Source organism: Polypterus senegalus, chromosome 1 (assembly GCF_016835505.1).
Source record: "Polypterus senegalus isolate Bchr_013 chromosome 1, ASM1683550v1, whole genome shotgun sequence".
NCBI lineage: Eukaryota > Metazoa > Chordata > Cladistia > Polypteriformes > Polypteridae > Polypterus > Polypterus senegalus.
In genome coordinates this window covers 3,593,415-3,612,093 of record NC_053154.1, presented here as the reverse complement: position 1 = coordinate 3,612,093, position 18,679 = coordinate 3,593,415, and the positions used below count along the sequence as shown (strand labels likewise).

Genomic DNA, 18,679 nt, shown 5'->3' with positions numbered 1-18,679 from the left:
GCGGCCCTTCTAGAGGCTCCTCTAATCTTTACCCATTAATTCCACTGTAAACGTTTTCTCGTCATTGCAAGACCACTTAAGTGTCCCTGCTGTCACAATGAATTCTTTTACACTGAACTCCTTCATTTATAAGTTTTCTAAATTGCCCCCCGAGAACACAGTCAGCCACATATTCAAATCTTGTGCAAATTTCATGAAAGCCATCTACATATTGTAAAATTTTAATCCTACGGAATTTTTAATAAAGTAGGAACTGTTACACTAAAGCTTGAAAAAAGAAAAAAAAAAGTTATCCAAATAAATAAATAAAAAAACTTTTCATTTGTAATTTTGTGCAAAATGACACATTCTAGTGCACTCTGAAAAAAACAAAACTGTGTACTTTGCTTGTTTTATCCTTCAACTGAAAGGGCATACAAGGTGCTCGCTAGCAAAGTCTTAGCCTGCCAGTATACTTCAGTTTCTCGACATGTGATTTTTAGTGCATTTTGGTTCACATCCCACCCGAGGAGGGTCTCGGCTCACAGCAGAGCTACACATGCGCTTCATCTGCTCAACATCAGAGCTGGAAATGCTGCTGCAATGTAGAGAACGCACTGCTGCCGTGTGCTGTAAGTGTCACACTGATACAGCAATAGCAAACTGTGCTGGCAATGCCACATTTCACCATGGCAAAGGGGCAACACTAAAAGCTGGAAGAGTTGACAGAAAACAACATTAATGGCATGTTATGTACAATATCTCGAGAAAGAACTGGAAATACACCGACATTACACCATCCTAATACATACAGTGGAGGAAATAATTATTTGACCCCTCACTGATTTTGTAAGTTTGTCCAATGACAAAGAAATGAAAAGTCTCAGAACAGTATCATTTCAATGGTAGGTTTATTTCAACAGTGGCAGATTGCACATCAAAAGGAAAATCGAAAAAATAACTTTAAATAAAAGATAGAAATTGATTTGCATTTCATTGAGGGAAATAAGTTTTTGAACCCTCTAACAAAAAAAGACTTAATACTTAGTGGAAAAACCCTTGTTTGCAAGCACAGAGGTCAAACGTTTCTTGTAATTGATGACCAAGTTTGCGCACATTTTAGGAGGAATGTTGGTCCACTCCTCTTTGCAGATCATCTCTAAATCCCTAAGGTTTCGAGGCTGTCTCTGTGCTACTCTGAGCTTGAGCTCCCTCCATAGGTTTTCTATTGGATTAAGGTCCGCAGACTGACTAGGCCACTCCATGACCTTAATGTGCTTCTTCTTGAGCCACTCCTTTGTTGCCTTTGCTGTATGTTTTGGGTCATTGTCGTGCTGGAACACCCTTCCACGACCCATTTTCAGTTTTCCTGGCAGAGGGAAGGAGATTGTCGCTCAGGATTTCACGATACATGGCTCCGTCCATTTTCCCGTTAATGCGATTAAGTTGTCCTGTGCCCTTAACAGAAAAACACCCCCAAAGCAAAATGTTTCCACCCCAAAGCTTGACGGTGGGGACGGTGTTTTGGGGGTCATAGGCAGCATTTTTCTTCCTCCAAACACAGCGAGTTGAGTTAATGCCAAAGAGCTCTATTTTGGTCTCATCAGACCACAGCACCTTCTCCCAGTCACTCTCTGAATCATTCAGGTGTTCATTGGCAAACTTCAGACGGGCCTGCACATGTGCCTTCTTGAGCAGGGGGACCTTGCGAGCCCTGCAGGATTTTAATCCATTGCGGTGTAATGTGTTTCCAATGGTTTTCTTGGTGACTGTGGTCCCTGCTAATTTGAGGTCATTAACTAACTCCTCCCGTGTAGTTCTAGGATTCTTTTTCACCTTTCTCAGAACCATTGACACCCCACGAGGTGAGATCTTGCGTGGAGCCCCAGAGCGAGGTCGATTGATGGTCATTTTGTGCTCCTTCCATTTTCGAACAATCGCACCAACAGTTGTCACCTTCTCTCCCAGCTTCTTGCTAATGGTTTTGTAGCCCATTCCAGCCTTGTGCAGGTCTACAATTTTGTCTCTGACATCCTTGGACAGCTCTTTGGTCTTTCCCATGTTGTAGAGTGTGGAGTCTGCTTGATTGATTGATTCTGTGGACAGGTGTCTTTTATACAGGTGACTAGTTAAGACAGGTGTCCTTAATGAGGGTGACTAATTGAGTAGAAGTGTCTAACCACTCTGTGGGAGCCAGAACTCTTAATGGTTGGTAGGGGTTCAAAAACTTACTTCCCTCAATGAAATGCAAATCAATTTCTATCTTTTATTTAAAGTTATTTTTTCGATTTTCCTTTTGATGTGCAATCTGCCACTGTTGAAATAAACCTACCATTGAAATGATACTGTTCTGAGACTTTTCATTTCTTTGTCATTGGACAAACTTACAAAATCAGTGAGGGGTCAAATAATTATTTCCTCCACTGTACAAAGGGATACAACAAAAACAAGATGTCAGTGCCACTCAGGTAGAGCAATTTCTGAGACACAAAACAACCTGGCCATGATTATTGGCACCCTTATGAACCAATTAAACAAGCTTGAACTAAAGGACTCCATCCCCATGGCAATGAAACCAAGGGTTAAGTACTCACATGACTTGAATTAACCAATGAATGATGGCTTTAATGTTTAAACCCTGTTCCTTTCTCACAAAGGTGATGACAAAAGATCTGCATGAGACAAGTCAGAAAAGTCCTTATGACCAAACATAAAAATACCAAAAAGGGTAAACGAACAACTCCAAAGACCTTGGGATTTTTGGGTCTAAAGTTTGCAATCGTAGTAAGAAGTTTCCTGGTCATTGGACTGTCAAAAACCTCCCAAGATTTGTTGGGAAGAGGAAAATGAATCCAAGAAGTCTTTGAAGGTTAACATGAGAGGTGGTTTCAAGCAGCTCCAAGTCCATATACTGTGCACTAAACAATAAATGGCAATGGCCAAGGGGGTTGCCACTTCAAAGCCCGTTACTGCCAAAAGGGATCCTACTCCATTGGACCCTTGAGCAAGGAGCTTAACTGGAGAAATGCTCCAGGGGTGCTGCACAATGGCTGACCCTGAGCATTATCCCCAATGGTCATATGAAAAGACAAATAACAAAATATATTAAATCAAAAGAACTATACATATCTTGAGAAACCACAATACATTTGGGAAAATGTTCTGTGGATAGGTGAAACCAAAACTGGCCTCTTTGGCAAATGTAGACAAGCTATATGTGTATATTTAAGGAACAGAAGAGCCTTTCAAGAGTTAAACATGGTGGTAATTCCATAATGTTCTGGGGTTGGTTTGCTGCCTCAGAAAATGGAGGCCTTTAACCTATTAGAAAGAATCATGAAGTCAGAGGAAATGTCAAGTCATTGTCAAATGTGTTATCTAGAGTCAGAAAGCAAGGTCTGGGTCAAAGGTTATGGGTTCTCCAACAGCACAATACATCCAGTGGTTAAAACTGACTAGCTATGAATCCAACTGAGGGCTGAAATCCACCATTAGTAAAATGAATCCTGGAAGCACAACTGAGATGGAGCAAATCCTACTACTGGCAGACAGACGTGTGAAACTTATGGGTGGCTATGAGAATCATACGGGGGCCATCATCACTGCCAATAATCATATCCAGGTCAGATTTGCTTTATTTTCCTCATAAAGAACTACATCCGAGTTGCACTGACATCTTTGTTTGTTTTGTACCTTTGAACACACTTAAAATATTATGATGCTATACTGTACTTTCCAGTTATTCCTCAAGATATTGTACATAAAATGTAAGGGTGGCGATAATGTTGACCAATTTTCAAACCAGCCGGGCAGCAAGTATAAAACCACCGGTAAACGTACAATAAAGGGGAAGGAATTTAAGAAAGTTTTGTTTGTTGCCTTCTGATCTCATTGGCTCTTTCATAAATTGAGCCTTTAAAAAGTGAAACATGAACGGACCTTCTAATGCTACCGAAAAAGCCTACAAAGAGTTTCGCCGACAGCTAAAAATTCATCTGACGGGGACTGTCCGAGTGGATCTAAGGTTTTGAGAGTCGTTACAAACCGATCAGTCCCACCCGTCAGCAACAGAAAGTGTTAAAGAAACGCTGAGCGGGACAGGTGCCAACGCAGCAAATCAAGTCAATCGCTTTTAGTGCAATACGCGAGTAGTAAAGACTACCATCCACTATACAAATGGTAAATTGTTAAAAAAAAAGACATTACTGCATATTAAAAATAGATTGGACTTTCATTAAAGGGTTTGTACGGATGAATAACAAAGGACGGATAGGAGATATCATTCATAGCAAATGTCATTCTTCATAAAACATACGTACAACCTTCCATCTGTGTTGCTTTCTAGGGAAAGCAGTAATTTTACAAATTTTAAAACTTAAAAAATAATGCCCATTTTATTTACATTTTGACACATGAGACGCCTAATTGTGTCGCTTATTACACAACTCTGGCTTTGCCAACGGCTCTAAACTAGAAAACGCCACAAACTGACACTACAACTAAACGGAGGGGCTGATCCAGGCTGACCAACAGGAACTCGTAGATGTTTTTCTGCCCTTAATAAAGTAATTGGTGGATATGTCCATATCTGTAGCTGAAACATTGGCTTAGAAAACAAACTGAACCATAAAGAGCAGCCTTCAAAAGCAGGCGGGCAATACATGGATGCAAGAACGGAAGAATGGCTTAGAGCACTGGACAACTCCAACAGCATGTGACACGATATGCATGACCTTTTTGGTAGAAAAATCCGAGGGATGTTGGGGTCAGGACTTTTAAATTGCTGAGAATGAAGACTAAAGGAATGGGTTTTAGTTCACCGACAATGACATCTTACCACTGGGGAGAAGAAAAAAAAAAAAAAGGTGCAATGAGACTGCTCTCTTCCCTTATGTTGTTCTCTGATACCTCCAGCCTAACACATCACATTTGTTCAGGTTTTATGAGAAGTTCTGAACAGGCTGACTGACCCTCATACAAGCCCAATAGCAGCCACGGCCTAAACAAATGAGGGCCAGCAGCATCACCACAGCCCAAGATGCATAAATGCCTCCATATTTTTGAGCAGGTTTCCATGTGCCAGCCTGCAAGAAACAAAAGAGAGAAAGATAAGAAATCAAGAAGAATGTTGTAACCAGAGTTGAAAAGCAACTAGTGAGTAATGCAGCAATGAGGTCTGTGAGCCTGGTGGCTTTTATTACACGTATATATTTAGCATTCATTTATTCATCTTACCGAGATACTTTATTCCAATGCATAAATGAGGCCAAGCAGACAAATCTTTCCAGGCAGTGGTGATAATCACAGGACTATAAAAGAAGGTTCTTAAGGTAGTCAGGGAAGAAGATGCACTGACCAGTATTTGGAATCGGACAAAAAATTGGGAAGGATATGGTGCTGCTCAAACAGATAGTTAAATATAATAAAATGCCAACGCTGTATGGTCTTGGTCACCGTGCTGCAACTCAGTTTCAGGACGCTGGCAATCTTCTTATAGCCTAGGTCATCTTTATGGAGAGGTACAATTCTTTTCTTCAGATCCTCAGAGAGTTCTTTGCCATGAGGTGCCATGTTGAACTTCCAGTGACCAGTATGAGAGAGTGTGAGAGCGAGAACACCAAATTTGACACACCTGAGACCTTGTAACACTAATGAGTCACATGACACCGGGGAGGGAAAATGGCGAATTGGGCACAGTTTGGACATTTGTCACTTAGGAGTGGACTCACTTTTATTGCCAGCGGTTTAGACATTAATGGCTGTGGGCTGAGTTATTTTGAGGGGACAGCAAATTTACATTGTTATACAAGCTGCACACGGACTACTTTACATTGGATCAAAGTGTCATATCTTCAGTGTTGTCCCAGGTGCCACGGCCCACCTGCCTATGGTAAAGTCATCCCTGATGGAGGATCACAGGAATCATGGGAAAGAGGGGTCCTTTCATCGGAGCAACGTTTCAGCCGTGGCATGGCCAAATGGAGAGGCAGTTGATGGATGAGGTCTCCAGGACTCTAAAAATATCCAAACCTAATTATGTCATATCATCTACTGTTAAACCGTAATTCTAAAATTTTTATTATTATGCTGTCTTAAGGAATTGTTCTGTTCTGTGTATTGTATTGTATTGACCCCCTACTTTTGACACCCACTGCACACCCAACCTACCTGGAAAGGGGTCTCTCTTTGAACTGCCTTTCCCGAGGTTTCTTCCATTTTTCCCTACAAGGTTTTTATTGGGAGTTTTTCCTTGTCTTCTCAGAGAGTCAAGGCTGGGGGCTGTCAAGAGGCAGGGCCTGTTAAAGCCCATTGCGGCACTTCCTGTGTGATTTTAGGCTATACAAAAATAAACTGTATTGTATTGTATTGTATTGTATGTAAAGATAGAATAAAATATTTACATAAATTTGAGGGGTGTACTGACTTTTGTGAGATACTGTATATGTAATATATATATATATTATATATATATTATATATATATTATATATATATATATATATATATATATATATATATATATATATATATATATATATATATATATATATATAAATGTAAGGTGACTGACCGGGTGGCATATCAACACCCAGCCTCAAGTATTGGTCCTACAAACATGACTTGATTTGTAGAATACGTTCCTTTATGACGTAGGCACCCACTAAGAAATGATTTTTCCAAATTAAGGGGTGAAAAGGGAAAAGTAAATTTTTTTACAAATTTGATCATCATACATAATAAAGTAATTTTTTTTCGACAAAACTAACAATCAACGTTATCAATTATTGATGAAATCTGAGATATAAAAAATTCAATAAAAAAAAAGATTAATCTCCATAATAAAAAGTATAATGGGACCCTTATGGAAAAGATGCAATCAAAAATGTGATTTAGCACATATAATTACAAATAAAGACCTGATATATTTTAAAATATTAAAAACATACTATGTGAATATTTATCATTTTTTTTTTTAAATATTGTAAAGAAATTCAAGTTAAAAAGATTTAACTAATAGCATATTAATTTACATTAACACTGTTGGTAATTATTGTTTAGTTATTTATGAGAGATGTCTCTTATGAATGCTTCATATGAGATATAAAAAGATGTTAATAAATAAACGTGTTTTATAAAAAATTGTATTTAGCTCACATTGATGAGCAGATCTCTACTATCTATTTAAAATTAGTGATAACTGAGACTCCAATTTGTTGTGAAGTAATCCCAGAAGGGGGCGAGTTCTTAGTATGAAAATGATGAGAAAAAAAAATCAATGTATCTTTAATTTCAAATAAAACATCAGGAAAAAGTATCATTTTCTTGTTTGTTATACATTTTACTTTGTAAACTTAGTGTGACAACTTTTTAGTGAAATTATTGTGAAGCCAGCGAAGTGGCGGGTATCAGCTAGTATAAATATAAAATCCAACGTCTGTCTGTCTTTCACATTTACTTAACGGATTTCGATCCGTTAGGAGTTTTCTTTTATAATTTGCTTGAACATTCCGGTTGATTTTGTGACTTCTCTCATTGCGCTACGTATCATAGTTCACTTGTGGTACCAATTTATTTGCACAAACCCGAGAGAGACGCAGCGGGTCGAGGGGAACGGGCCAGGGCCATCCTCACTCACAGCCTCGGGCAGTGTACCTTAACCTCCACTTAGCTAGCAAATGACAGAACTACTTGAGGATTTAGATCTTTTTTTTTTTCTTTAATTTGCTTGATCATTCCGGTTGATTTTGCGACTTCTCTCATCGCGCTAAGAATCAGAGTTCGCTTGCAGGAGCGATATATTTGCACTAATCCAAGACAGTGACTGCGGGCCGAGGGGAGTGGGAAGCGTGACGTCAGGAGTGGGGAGCCGGTCAACCTCTGTGCTTTGGAGCGTACCTGGCCTCTGCTTAGCTAGCGATACCTTTTTGTTTATTGATTTTTAAAGTTTGTCCAGTTTCACTACTACGCAGGCGGAGCTGCCGGCGATAATCAGTCACATATATGTACTACTCTGTAGGCAAACATCAAGGATTTGAACTTAATATGTGCCTCTACTGTGCAGGGAGCCAATGTAGTGATCTGATGGGAGGAGTGGCATGTGCCCACCTCGACTGGTTAAACACCTGATGTGCCACTGCATTTTGAACCAACCGCAGTGCCTTAGTGACACATGTTAGTACTGCCACCAGCAGACAATTGCAGTAGTCCAGCCATGACAAGGCCATAGCCTGGGCTCGGTGTTATGCTGCATGTTCAAGCAAAAATGGCCTGATTATGCAGTTGTGATAGAGAGTGAATCTGTAAGACAAAGAGACCGTTTTAATATGGTCAGTGGTTGTGGACAGGCTTGGCGGGTGTTAGCGGTAATGAGCACAGCTAAACAAAGAACAGATGGATGACTTGGGATAACAAGAGCGTCAATCTTGGCCAGGCTGACCTGAGGATGGTATATACACTTTGTTTCTTTCTACTATATTTCTTGTGTGTTAATATATTTCAGTCAAGCTTATAGATGAGGGAGGTGTATAGATTTGAGATTGAGTTGCAGTTCTACAAGAACGCATTCCCAGTGGAAGCAAACACTGAAAGGTTGCATCCACTATCATTTGTACACTATCATGTACATTTAAACGTTCGACAGCTAACACCATCCCATGGATCAGTAGAAGAAGATGGGCGCCATGTGCAATTGAATCAAAAAGGTCCAATTCGCCTACTAAACATTTTGATAATATATTTGTGGAGTTGTGAAACATGGAGTTTCAAACATTCCCGGTGTCAATTAGGGCGTCTATCTGCTTTATTTCTGTAAGTGCAAATGTCAAAATAATAGCCGAGACAGACTGATTTCAGCTTTTATTTAATAGATTGGATTTTTAGTGGATCAAAAACTGACGCACACCAAGTTGAATGTCTGCTCAAACAACCTGAAGGGTCACAGAAACAGATGTGAAGCTTCTGATTGGCAAATTGAGTTCACTGGGAGTGCGCCTGAGGTTGTATTTAAGGGCTTATCTTTAGAGCCAGTGCCTTGTTGCCTTAGGAAAAATCCAAGAAACGCAGCCGAGACCTCAGAAAAAAATGCAGAAGTTCAGTTTCTCCTTAAGAGTGATTTCTAAACCACTAAAGATACCATGAGCTTCTGCACCGACGACTGTATGTAAAAACAAAATTAAAAGGCAATGCCAGCAAATAACTAAGAAAATCTGATGTGTAAATAAAGGCTGAAATCCATCTGTCACTTAGCTATCATTTTGACAATATCACTTATGGAAATAAAGGCGATACACTAACTGATTAAACAGAGGGAATGTATGCAGAAATGACGAGTTTGAAAGTCTTGAGCCGAAGTGGACGGGAGCGTCCGGCCTCAACTGTAACTGGAGTACAGGCAGGTTAAAGGAGAAAGTGGTATTTTTCAAGTCAAAGTTAATATGACTGCAGTATCCTTCATCTACACTGGCAAGGTACTTTTTAAAATGTAAAAAAAAAAAAAATGCTGTACTTTAGAACACAATTTCTAGCAAATATACCGTCGTGGTTTTGAGAATGACACAAATATTATATTTCACAAAGTTTGCTGCCTCAGTTATTATGATGGCAAGTTACATCTACTCCAGAACATTATGAAGAGTGATCAATTAAATTGCAATTAATTTCAAAATTCCTCATTGCCATGAAAATGAACTTCATCCCAAAAAACCGATTTCCATTGCCGTTGTGAAGGTGGCAAGCGCCAGGAGTGTCTCCTAAAGTTGATTCAGCTATGGGCACCACCAGTGCAGAGAGCTTGTTCAGGAATGGCAGGTGTGAAGGAGGCGAAGACTTTTGGACGATGGCCTGATGTCAAGAAGGGCAGCAAGAAAACCATCAGGGAACAGACTGATATGCTGCAAAAGTTCCAGGGATTGAACAGCTGAGGACTGCTGGGGGGAAAAGTAATTTTCTCCAATGAATCCCCTTTCTGATTGTTTGGGGCATACGTAAAAAAGAAAAGGTGAGCGGTGCCACCATCAATCCCGTGTCATGCCAACAGTAAAGCATCCTGAGACTATTCATGTCACGTCTGGTTGCTTCTCAGCCAAGGGAGTGCAGGGCTCACTCACAATTGGGCCTAAGAACGCAGCCATGAATAAAGAATGGGACACAAACATCCTCTGAGAGCAACTTCTCCCAACCATCCAACAACAGTTTGGTGACCAACATGATGGAGCAACGGGCCATAAGGTAAAAGTGACAACTCAGGGAACAAAACATCAGCCAGGATACTCCCTAGATCTTAATCCCATTGAGAACTTGAGGTCAATCCTCAAGAGGTGGGTGGACAAACAAAAAACCACCAATTCTGGCAAACTCCAAGCACTGATTATGCCAAGAATGAGCAGCTGCCATCAGTCAGGATTTGACCCAGAAGTTGATGGACTGACAGCCTGCCAGGGTGAATTGCAGAGGTCTTGAAAAAGAAAGGAGGGCCAACGCTGCAAATATGGACTCTGTGCATAAACTTAATGCAATTGTCAATAAAAGGTCTTTGAAACTTTGGAAATGCTTGTAATTCTACTTCAGCAGACCATAAGAAACATCTGACAAAAAGATCTAAAAACACTGACGGAGCCAACGTTGTGAAAACCAACACTTGTGTCATTCTGAAAACTTTTGGCCACGACTGTACACCTTGACTGCAAAGAAATAACTTTGCTTTGAAAAATTACGAACATAACCTTCAAGTGACTTACTTGGGACTACACCGCGACCCAAAGGTGGAGACCGGACCAGCAACCCTCACTGACACAAATAAATGACATTAGAAAAAGAACTTGAACTTACAACAAGGCCACCAGCGGTGACAGCAAAAAGAAGACCCAGAAGAAAACACCAGAGACATCTCTTCCTTGGGTACCGTCTACCAATTGAGGACCTGCAAACATACGAATAAGGCTGATGTTCAAGGCATACGTGCACAGGCACAGCAAACACAGTATTCAAAATAAAAGCATGAAATATCTCGTCTGGACAGGCTCTGCTTTAATTTCATGATAAAAATCAATGCCAGACCTTTGACTACCATAACTTAGTGCCGAGTAATACACGCTGTCACTTAAAAGAGTTTAGCTCTAGCTGTGAACAATGCCAAATATAAGGAAGTCTTCCACCACAAGCATTAGATTACTTCAGAGACAAGAAACCACAATGCACTAGAAGGGACACAAGCCAGTATCACAAGTAAAAGTGATTATGAAACTGCAAATAAGGAATAGTTGGACTAAACAAGGTCTATCCCAAAAATGCACTTTGAAAATCTGCAATAGAAATAAATGCTGTTAGGAAACTTGAATGCTGTGTGTATCATTTATGTCCTCTTGGCATTATTCCGGGTGAAGAGAAATACCACAAAAGCCCTCAAATTCTCCTGCCATCCACAGGTAATTTCATGTGAAAGATAAAAGTTAGAAACAAAAGGTTTTAGCAGTGTGATCTTTATCAGAGAGTGAGGAGAAATACTCAGAAAATACAAAAACTGCACTTACACTTTTCTGCAGTGTGGGCACCTCGCTAATGTCCTATCTGTAAACTCTGTCCACTAGAAGGAGAGGAGAGGAAAAAAAGAAATTTAAACCATTCTCACTATTTATTAAAGTGTATCACTCACATAATAAAGAACAGCAGCTGGTCACATGGGAACAACTTGAATCCAGCTGTTTTATACAAAATAATTTATTTATAAGGCACTTTACATCAGTAGTACATCTACATAAAAATATGTAACAAAGACAAACCAAGATAAAAGAACAATAAATTGTGGCATTCTTGTTAATATGCTTTCCTAAATAGAAAAGTCTTTCCACTGCTTTGTTAAAAGAGCCCACAATCTGCTGTGTTCTCAGGTTCTCATTCCAGAGCCGTGAAGTAGCGGCTGTAAAGGCTCAGTCACCCATTGAACAAAGTTTGGTCATCGGGGGGCAAAGGTGGTGGGTATTTACAAAATGGAGGCTTCTTGTAGCGGATCGTAATATAAGGATTTCCTTAAGGTGTTGTGGAGCAGTTCCATGAATACACTGGTGAGTAAGCAGACAAAGTTTGTATTCAATACGGAGGTGAACAGGGAGCCAATGAAGTGACTGAATATCATCATGTCAGATATTCAAAGAAAATAATTATTTAGCACAAAGTTAAATCCATCTTTTTTTTTTTTTTGCTAAAACTACAGTATAATAAGTCGTATACGGTGAGCAGCCAAGGCAATTCAGTGAATAAACTAATGCAATGGCGCCCCCTGCTGTCTTTTCTCTGCCTCCACTTGGCAAGGGGATTTTTGAATTTAAATTAGGACCAAGCAGTATACTGAAAAAACAAATACTACAGAAATATTATTACTGGGAATCACACTACATTAAATATAGCTGTTTTCTGACAGATGACACAACGTTTAATAATCAAATAATAAAATGTTTTTTTGTTTTTATTAAGCAATTGCTCAGTAAGTGAGATTGGGGATACAGACCACTGGTGCCAAGGTGTTTTAAAGGAGTCAGTTGCAGGTATTTAGTGGGTGGTTAAATGTGGCACTGATCAATAATTAATGAAAATAATTAACAGCAAAAGAGGAATACTCACCAACCACAAAAAAAAAATACAGTGTCTCAAGGAGGACATTTATCTTTTTACAGTAGCTCAAGAAATATTGTAACAGACAATAGCAACCAGCAGCATCCTCACATACACACCACAATACAACGCAAATTTCACACACATATTTATTTGGTAAGCATATTACCATTCACGTTGAACGAATATTTAAACAGGTCACCCACCAAAAGCTGAGCACGTTTGAGCCCAGCCACTACTTTAATGGATGGGAGATTCTCTAGGAAAAGCTTGGCTTGAAGCTGGAAGAGGTGTTGGCGAGGAAAGCAGGGGGTGCTTACCCTGTGGTCTGAGTGTGGATCCCAAAGCCCCAGTGTAGTGACAGGGCCACCGTGCTGTAAAAGTTGTGCCGTCCTTTGAATGAGACATCAAGCCGAGGTCCTGACTCTCTGTGGTCATTAAAGATCCCTGGGCATCTTTTGTAAAGAGTGGGGTGTATCCCGATGTTCGGGCTAAATTGCCCTCCATGGCCTGGTCATTCTGTCCCCCCGATCCCCTGTCTGTAACTGCCTCTCTCACCAATTCAGCACTTAACAGCTAATGTGTGAGAGTACTAGTGAAATAATAGTAGTATTGTTGAATATCTGTGCACTTGTGAATATAATATTATTTATATATATATATATATTCATGGGTCTCTTTGGGATAGTGGTGGTTTGTGCGCACATATACAGTATTAAGTATTTGTCTGATCTTGTGGGTGTACATATTTTTTCACTTACAATATATCTGTATTTGATTTTACATTTCTGTCCACTATTTGCCTGTTATTTCATCGTGATGGGAAAAAAGGACAATCTGTAAGTAATACGGCTTGTTATCTTCTTGAGAGTCTTCATGTTAGCCAAGGCAATAGTCTTGGTAGTGTAGTAGCCAGTCTGGGAAAAGAAGTCGGCCATTACAATCATCCATCCATCCATTATATATCCTAACACAGGGTCACGGGGGGTCTGCTGGAGCCAATCCCAGCTAACACAGGGCGCAAGGCAGGAACAAACCCCGGGCAGGCTGCCAGCCCACCGCAGGGCGGGCGGGCACACACACACACACACACACACACACACACACACCAAGGACACACTAGGGACAATTTTGGATTGCCAATGCACCTATAACCTGCATGTCTTTGGACTGTGGAAGGAAACCGGAGTAAATCCACGCAGACACGGGGAGAACATGCAAACTCCATGTAGGGAGAACCCGGGAAGCAAACCCAGGTCTCCTAACTGCGAGGCAGCAGCGTTACCCACTGCACCACCGTGCTGCCCTGTCATTACAACCTTTCAAGAAAAATCAGTGCCTAATACAACTAAAGCTAAGGCTGCCTGCCACTAATCTGATTTTGAAAAGGACATACAGTGCATCCGGAAAGTATTCACAGCGCATCACTTTTTCCACATTTTGTATCTTATTCCAACATGGATTACAACATGGAATGACAACGTGAAAAAGTTTACTTGAGATTTTTGCAAATTTATTAAAAATAAAAAAAAAAACTGAGAAATCCCATGTCCATAAGTATTCACAGCCTTCACCATGAAGCTCCAAATTGAGCTCAGGTGCGTCCTGTTTCCCCTGATCATCCTTGAGATGTTTCTGCAGCTTCATTGGAGTCCACCTGTGGTTTCGAACTTCTTCCACTTACGGATGATGGAGGCCACTTTGATCATTGGGACATTCAAAGCAGCAGACATTTTTCTGTAACCTTCCCCAGATTTGTGCCTCGAGACAATCCTGTCTCAGAGGTCTACAGACAATTCCTTTGACTTCATGCTTGGTTTGTGCTCTGACATGAACTGTCAACTGTGGGACCTTCTATAGACAGGTGTATGCCTTTCAAATCAGGTCACATCAACTGAATTGACCACACGTGGACTCCAATGAAACATCTCAAGGATGATCAGGGGAAACAGGAGGCACCTGAGCTCAATTTGGAGCTTCATGGCAAAGGCTGTGAATACTTATGGACATGGGATTTCTCAAGTTTTTTATTTTGAATAAATTTGCAAAAATCTCAAGTAAACTTTTTCCACGTCGTCATTATGGGGTGTTGTGTGTAGAATTCTAAAGAAAAAAATGAATTTAATCCATTTTGGAATAAGACTGTAACATAACAAAATGCGGAAAAAGTGATGAAGTGCTGTGAAGACTTTCCGGATGCACTGTATCAGCATAAAATTGAGGATTATAATGCACTATACCCTATGATACCACAATACACTTTTACTTTCCCTTATGTTCTTTTAGAGATGTTATTTTGTGTTGGCCAAAGTTCATCGCAATCTCAAAAAAAATGTGTTATGTTCATTTATAAGCTAATAATAGTCGTAGCCATTTAAATCCCACTTGCTCCAGTTCAGAGAGCAAGAGCCTAACTTGACAGCACTGGGCACAGTTCAGGAAAGAGGGTGGACAGGGTACCTGCTGTTCACATTGTACACGGGGATAGCGTAAGCGAGGCGATGTTATGCGAGAAAGCCAGGAAGATTCATGGCCATTTGCTGCAAGGTTAGTTTTCTTGGTTGTTTATGGTTAAGTTTTTGCATAAATTACGGATTTTTCAAATTTTCATTTTTTTCCCTAAAACTCATTAAAAAAAAGGTGTTTACAGGGACCGATTCATAAGACTGTAGCGTGAACTCCTGCAATGTTAGTTTTTTCTGTTCAAGGTTTTCTCAATGTTATTCAATGTGTTTACACTTAGTTTACTATTAAACTGCACATTCTATGGTATAATTAACTATTTATGTGCTTAAAAACCTTTAACAAAATATATTTCCATACAGTTTGTACGGTCTGGAACGGATTAATTGTATTTACATACAATCCTATATGGGAGAAATCATTTTGGGACGAATTACGGTCATGACCAGAAGTTTCAACTCTGTGTGTGTGTGTGTGTGTGTGTATGTGTATATATATATATATATATACTGTATATATATATATATATATATATATATATATATATATATATATACTGTATATATATATATATATATATACTGTATATATATATATATATATATACTGTATATATATATATATATATATATATATATATATATATATATATATATATATATATATATATATATATATATATATATATGAGAGTGAGAGATTATTTAAAACTATGCTATCGTAATACTAGTTTAGAGAAGGGTTTTCATTTGTGCCTATGTGCCAGTATCCCTCGTGGATTTCATTGGTCATTTCAGCCATCGGTCAGCTTTTCCTTCTATAACTGAGAGTGAATCCCAAGGCCTCACCACTTATCAGTGATTTATTCTGTGGATTTCATTGGTCATAATTAACCATCAGTCACAGATGCCCCGGTGACAGCGAGAGGCAGCCTTCAGTAAACTTCAAGGAGAAGGCTCTTAAAACATGCCACCTGTTACTTTGGAAGGTATGGATGGTTTGTCAAGCACAAATACATTACAACAATCTGGACGAGAACAGGCCAATCAGGACAACTGCTACAGTTCTGAGTCAGTAAGAACTTAGACTAAAATAAAAAAGCAATTTTATACATATATAACATATATACTGCTCAAAATAATAAATGGAACACTTAAAAATCACACATTGGATCTCGATGAATGAATTCAAGTGGAAAAACTTTACTGTGTAATTCGTTGAGAACAAAATTATGTAACAATGATCAACGGAAACCAAAATCACCGACCCACTGAGAGCTGATTCAACATCACACCGAAAATCAAAGTAAAAAATAACAATCCCAGGCTGATCTGACTTGTGTAAACTTCATCACAGCAACTCCTAATGTGACTCAGTCGTGTGTACAGCCACCATGTGTCAATATGCACGCCCGACAACATCTGGCTATGTTCCTGATGAGATGGTAGATTGTGTTTTTGGAGAATCTCAATTTAATTGGGCTGGTACCGGACTTTGACTGGGTCACTGCACCAACTTGATTCTTTTCTTTTTCAGCCATTCATTTCTAGATTTGCTGGTATGCTTGGGATAATTGGCTTGTTGCATGACCCAGTTTCAGCCAAGATTTAGAGAGCCTCACATTTGACTATACAGTAGAATACTTTGGTACACAGACAAGTTCAATGACTACAAGATGCTCAGGTCCTGTGGCTACAGAACAAGCCCAAATCATCAGCTCTCCCCCACCTTGCTTGGCAGTTGGTTTGAGGTGTTTGTGATGATACGCTGTGTTTGGCTCTCGCCAAGCATGGCGCTGTACATTATTGCCAAAAATCTCCACTTTGGTCTCCTCTGTCCAATGGACATCGCTCCAGAATTCAGATGTAACTTTGCAAACCTAAGCCGTGCAGGCATGTTCTTTTTAGAGAGAAGCAGCTTTCTCCTGGCAACCCTTCCAAACAAGCCATACTTGTCTAATTATACTTGTCTATGAACTTTAACATGCTAACTGAGGCCTGTAGAGCCTGAGATTTAGCTCTCGAGTTTTTTGTAGTTTCTCTAAGCAATGCACAGTCTGACCCCAGGGTGAATTGACTGGGACATCCACTCCTGGGAAGATTGTCAGCGGTCTTGAATGTTTTCCACTTGTGAATAATCTTTCTCAGTGTAGAATGATGGACTTCAAATTGTGTGGAAATGGCCTTATATCCCTTCCCAGATTGATGGGCAGGAACAACTGCTCCTCTGAGATCATTGCCTATTTGTTTCTTTCCTCCTTGGCAATGCGTCAACACACACCTGAATGCTCTGGACCAGCAAACTGCTAGAACTTGTGCTTTTATTGAGGTGGTCACACTTGCTGATGATCAGTTAATCAAGTACACCTGGCTGCTACTGACCTTCTTAATTCCTGTGGAAGCAGGTTGTGCATTTTGGCTTAATTCGTGTTAAATCGATAATGACACAGAATAATGTGTCATGTGCTGTTGTTCATCTGAGGCTATAGTTACTTAATTGTAAGACCTACCATGGACCAGATGGTTTTAATTATGTCCTGATATGTAAAACCTAAGAACCGAAAGAGGGGGTACTTTCTTTCTCTCATGTCTGTATTATAGCCACCCCACCATTGGGGTGAGGGGGTTGTTTGATGGTCATTGTTTAATATGTTTAGGTAAGTGATTATTAATAGTTTATTACAAACTAGCAAAATACCCGCGCTTCGCAGCTGAGAAGTAGCGTGTTAAAGAAGTTATGAAAAAGAAAAGGAAACATTTTAAAAACAATGTAACATGATTGTCAATGTAATTGTTCTGTGACTGTTATGAGTGTTGCTGTCATCAAGGATTTGATTCTCATTATTTCTTTCAATCAAGTTCGTATTTGGAGGATGTGTTGTGTTCAAGTTATATTCCATGTCTGTCAACCGTTGTAAAGATAACAGGATTCATTCATCGAAATGTTCACTACCCAAAGTGGTACTCGTGAATCTAAGATGTTTAACAGGCATTCCCGGTAGTAAGTTGTGGATTTGCCTGCGAATATTTAGCGGCAGCGTGTCTATGAACTTAAATTAAACTTAAGCTTTACACCTTGCTTTCCTATTGATATGTCTACAAAGGCTTTTTCAGCATCAGAGGGTCGTTTCTGTCCTACTGCATCAATAAGCAGCTCGTCTTCCTCTTTATCGGAGACATCACACACTGCATGCATGGGTTTATCTTTCCCAGTCCCACAAAGTCAGTTCACGTGAGCCGCTCGAAGTACATGCATCGAAGGTTCTCAGCTGTGCTTGTGCTATCTCACGCGATCTTGTGATGTCCACGGCTTTATTTAATGTTAGCTCAGACCCGACACTTAAAAGTTTTTCTCGCACTTTCGCTGAGTTTGTGCCAAACACTATTCTATCCCTGACCATCTCATCTTCGTTTGCATAAGCACAGTCCTTCACCAGCAATTTTAACTCCGTTACAGCAAATTTAATTCCATCACAAAGTGATCAAAAGTCTCATTAATACCCTGCGTCTTCTCATTAAAATTGTATCTCGCGAATATCGTATTCGTCTCAGGCATGACAAATGCCAGCGACAGCATGTCTATGAACTTAATTTAACCTGAAGGTTTACACCGTGTGCTTTGTTTCCGCAGTA

The 18,679-nt window shown here is 39.7% G+C and overlaps 1 protein-coding gene across 1 annotated transcript in view; it reads right to left on the bottom strand.

The window, feature by feature from the left end:
* Window positions 1-2,371: 2,371 nt before the first annotated feature.
* pip4p1a (phosphatidylinositol-4,5-bisphosphate 4-phosphatase 1a) overlaps window positions 2,372-18,679 on the bottom strand; it is a 77,144-nt gene continuing 60,836 nt past the window's right edge. The window contains exons 5-7 of the mRNA XM_039743807.1: window positions 11,507-11,559; window positions 10,806-10,896; window positions 2,372-5,063 (exon numbers count right to left, since the gene is read on the bottom strand). Coding sequence (XP_039599741.1) covers window positions 4,920-5,063; window positions 10,806-10,896; window positions 11,507-11,559 — 288 coding nt within the window. The 3' untranslated portion in view covers window positions 2,372-4,919. The remainder of the gene's footprint in view (window positions 5,064-10,805; window positions 10,897-11,506; window positions 11,560-18,679) is intronic.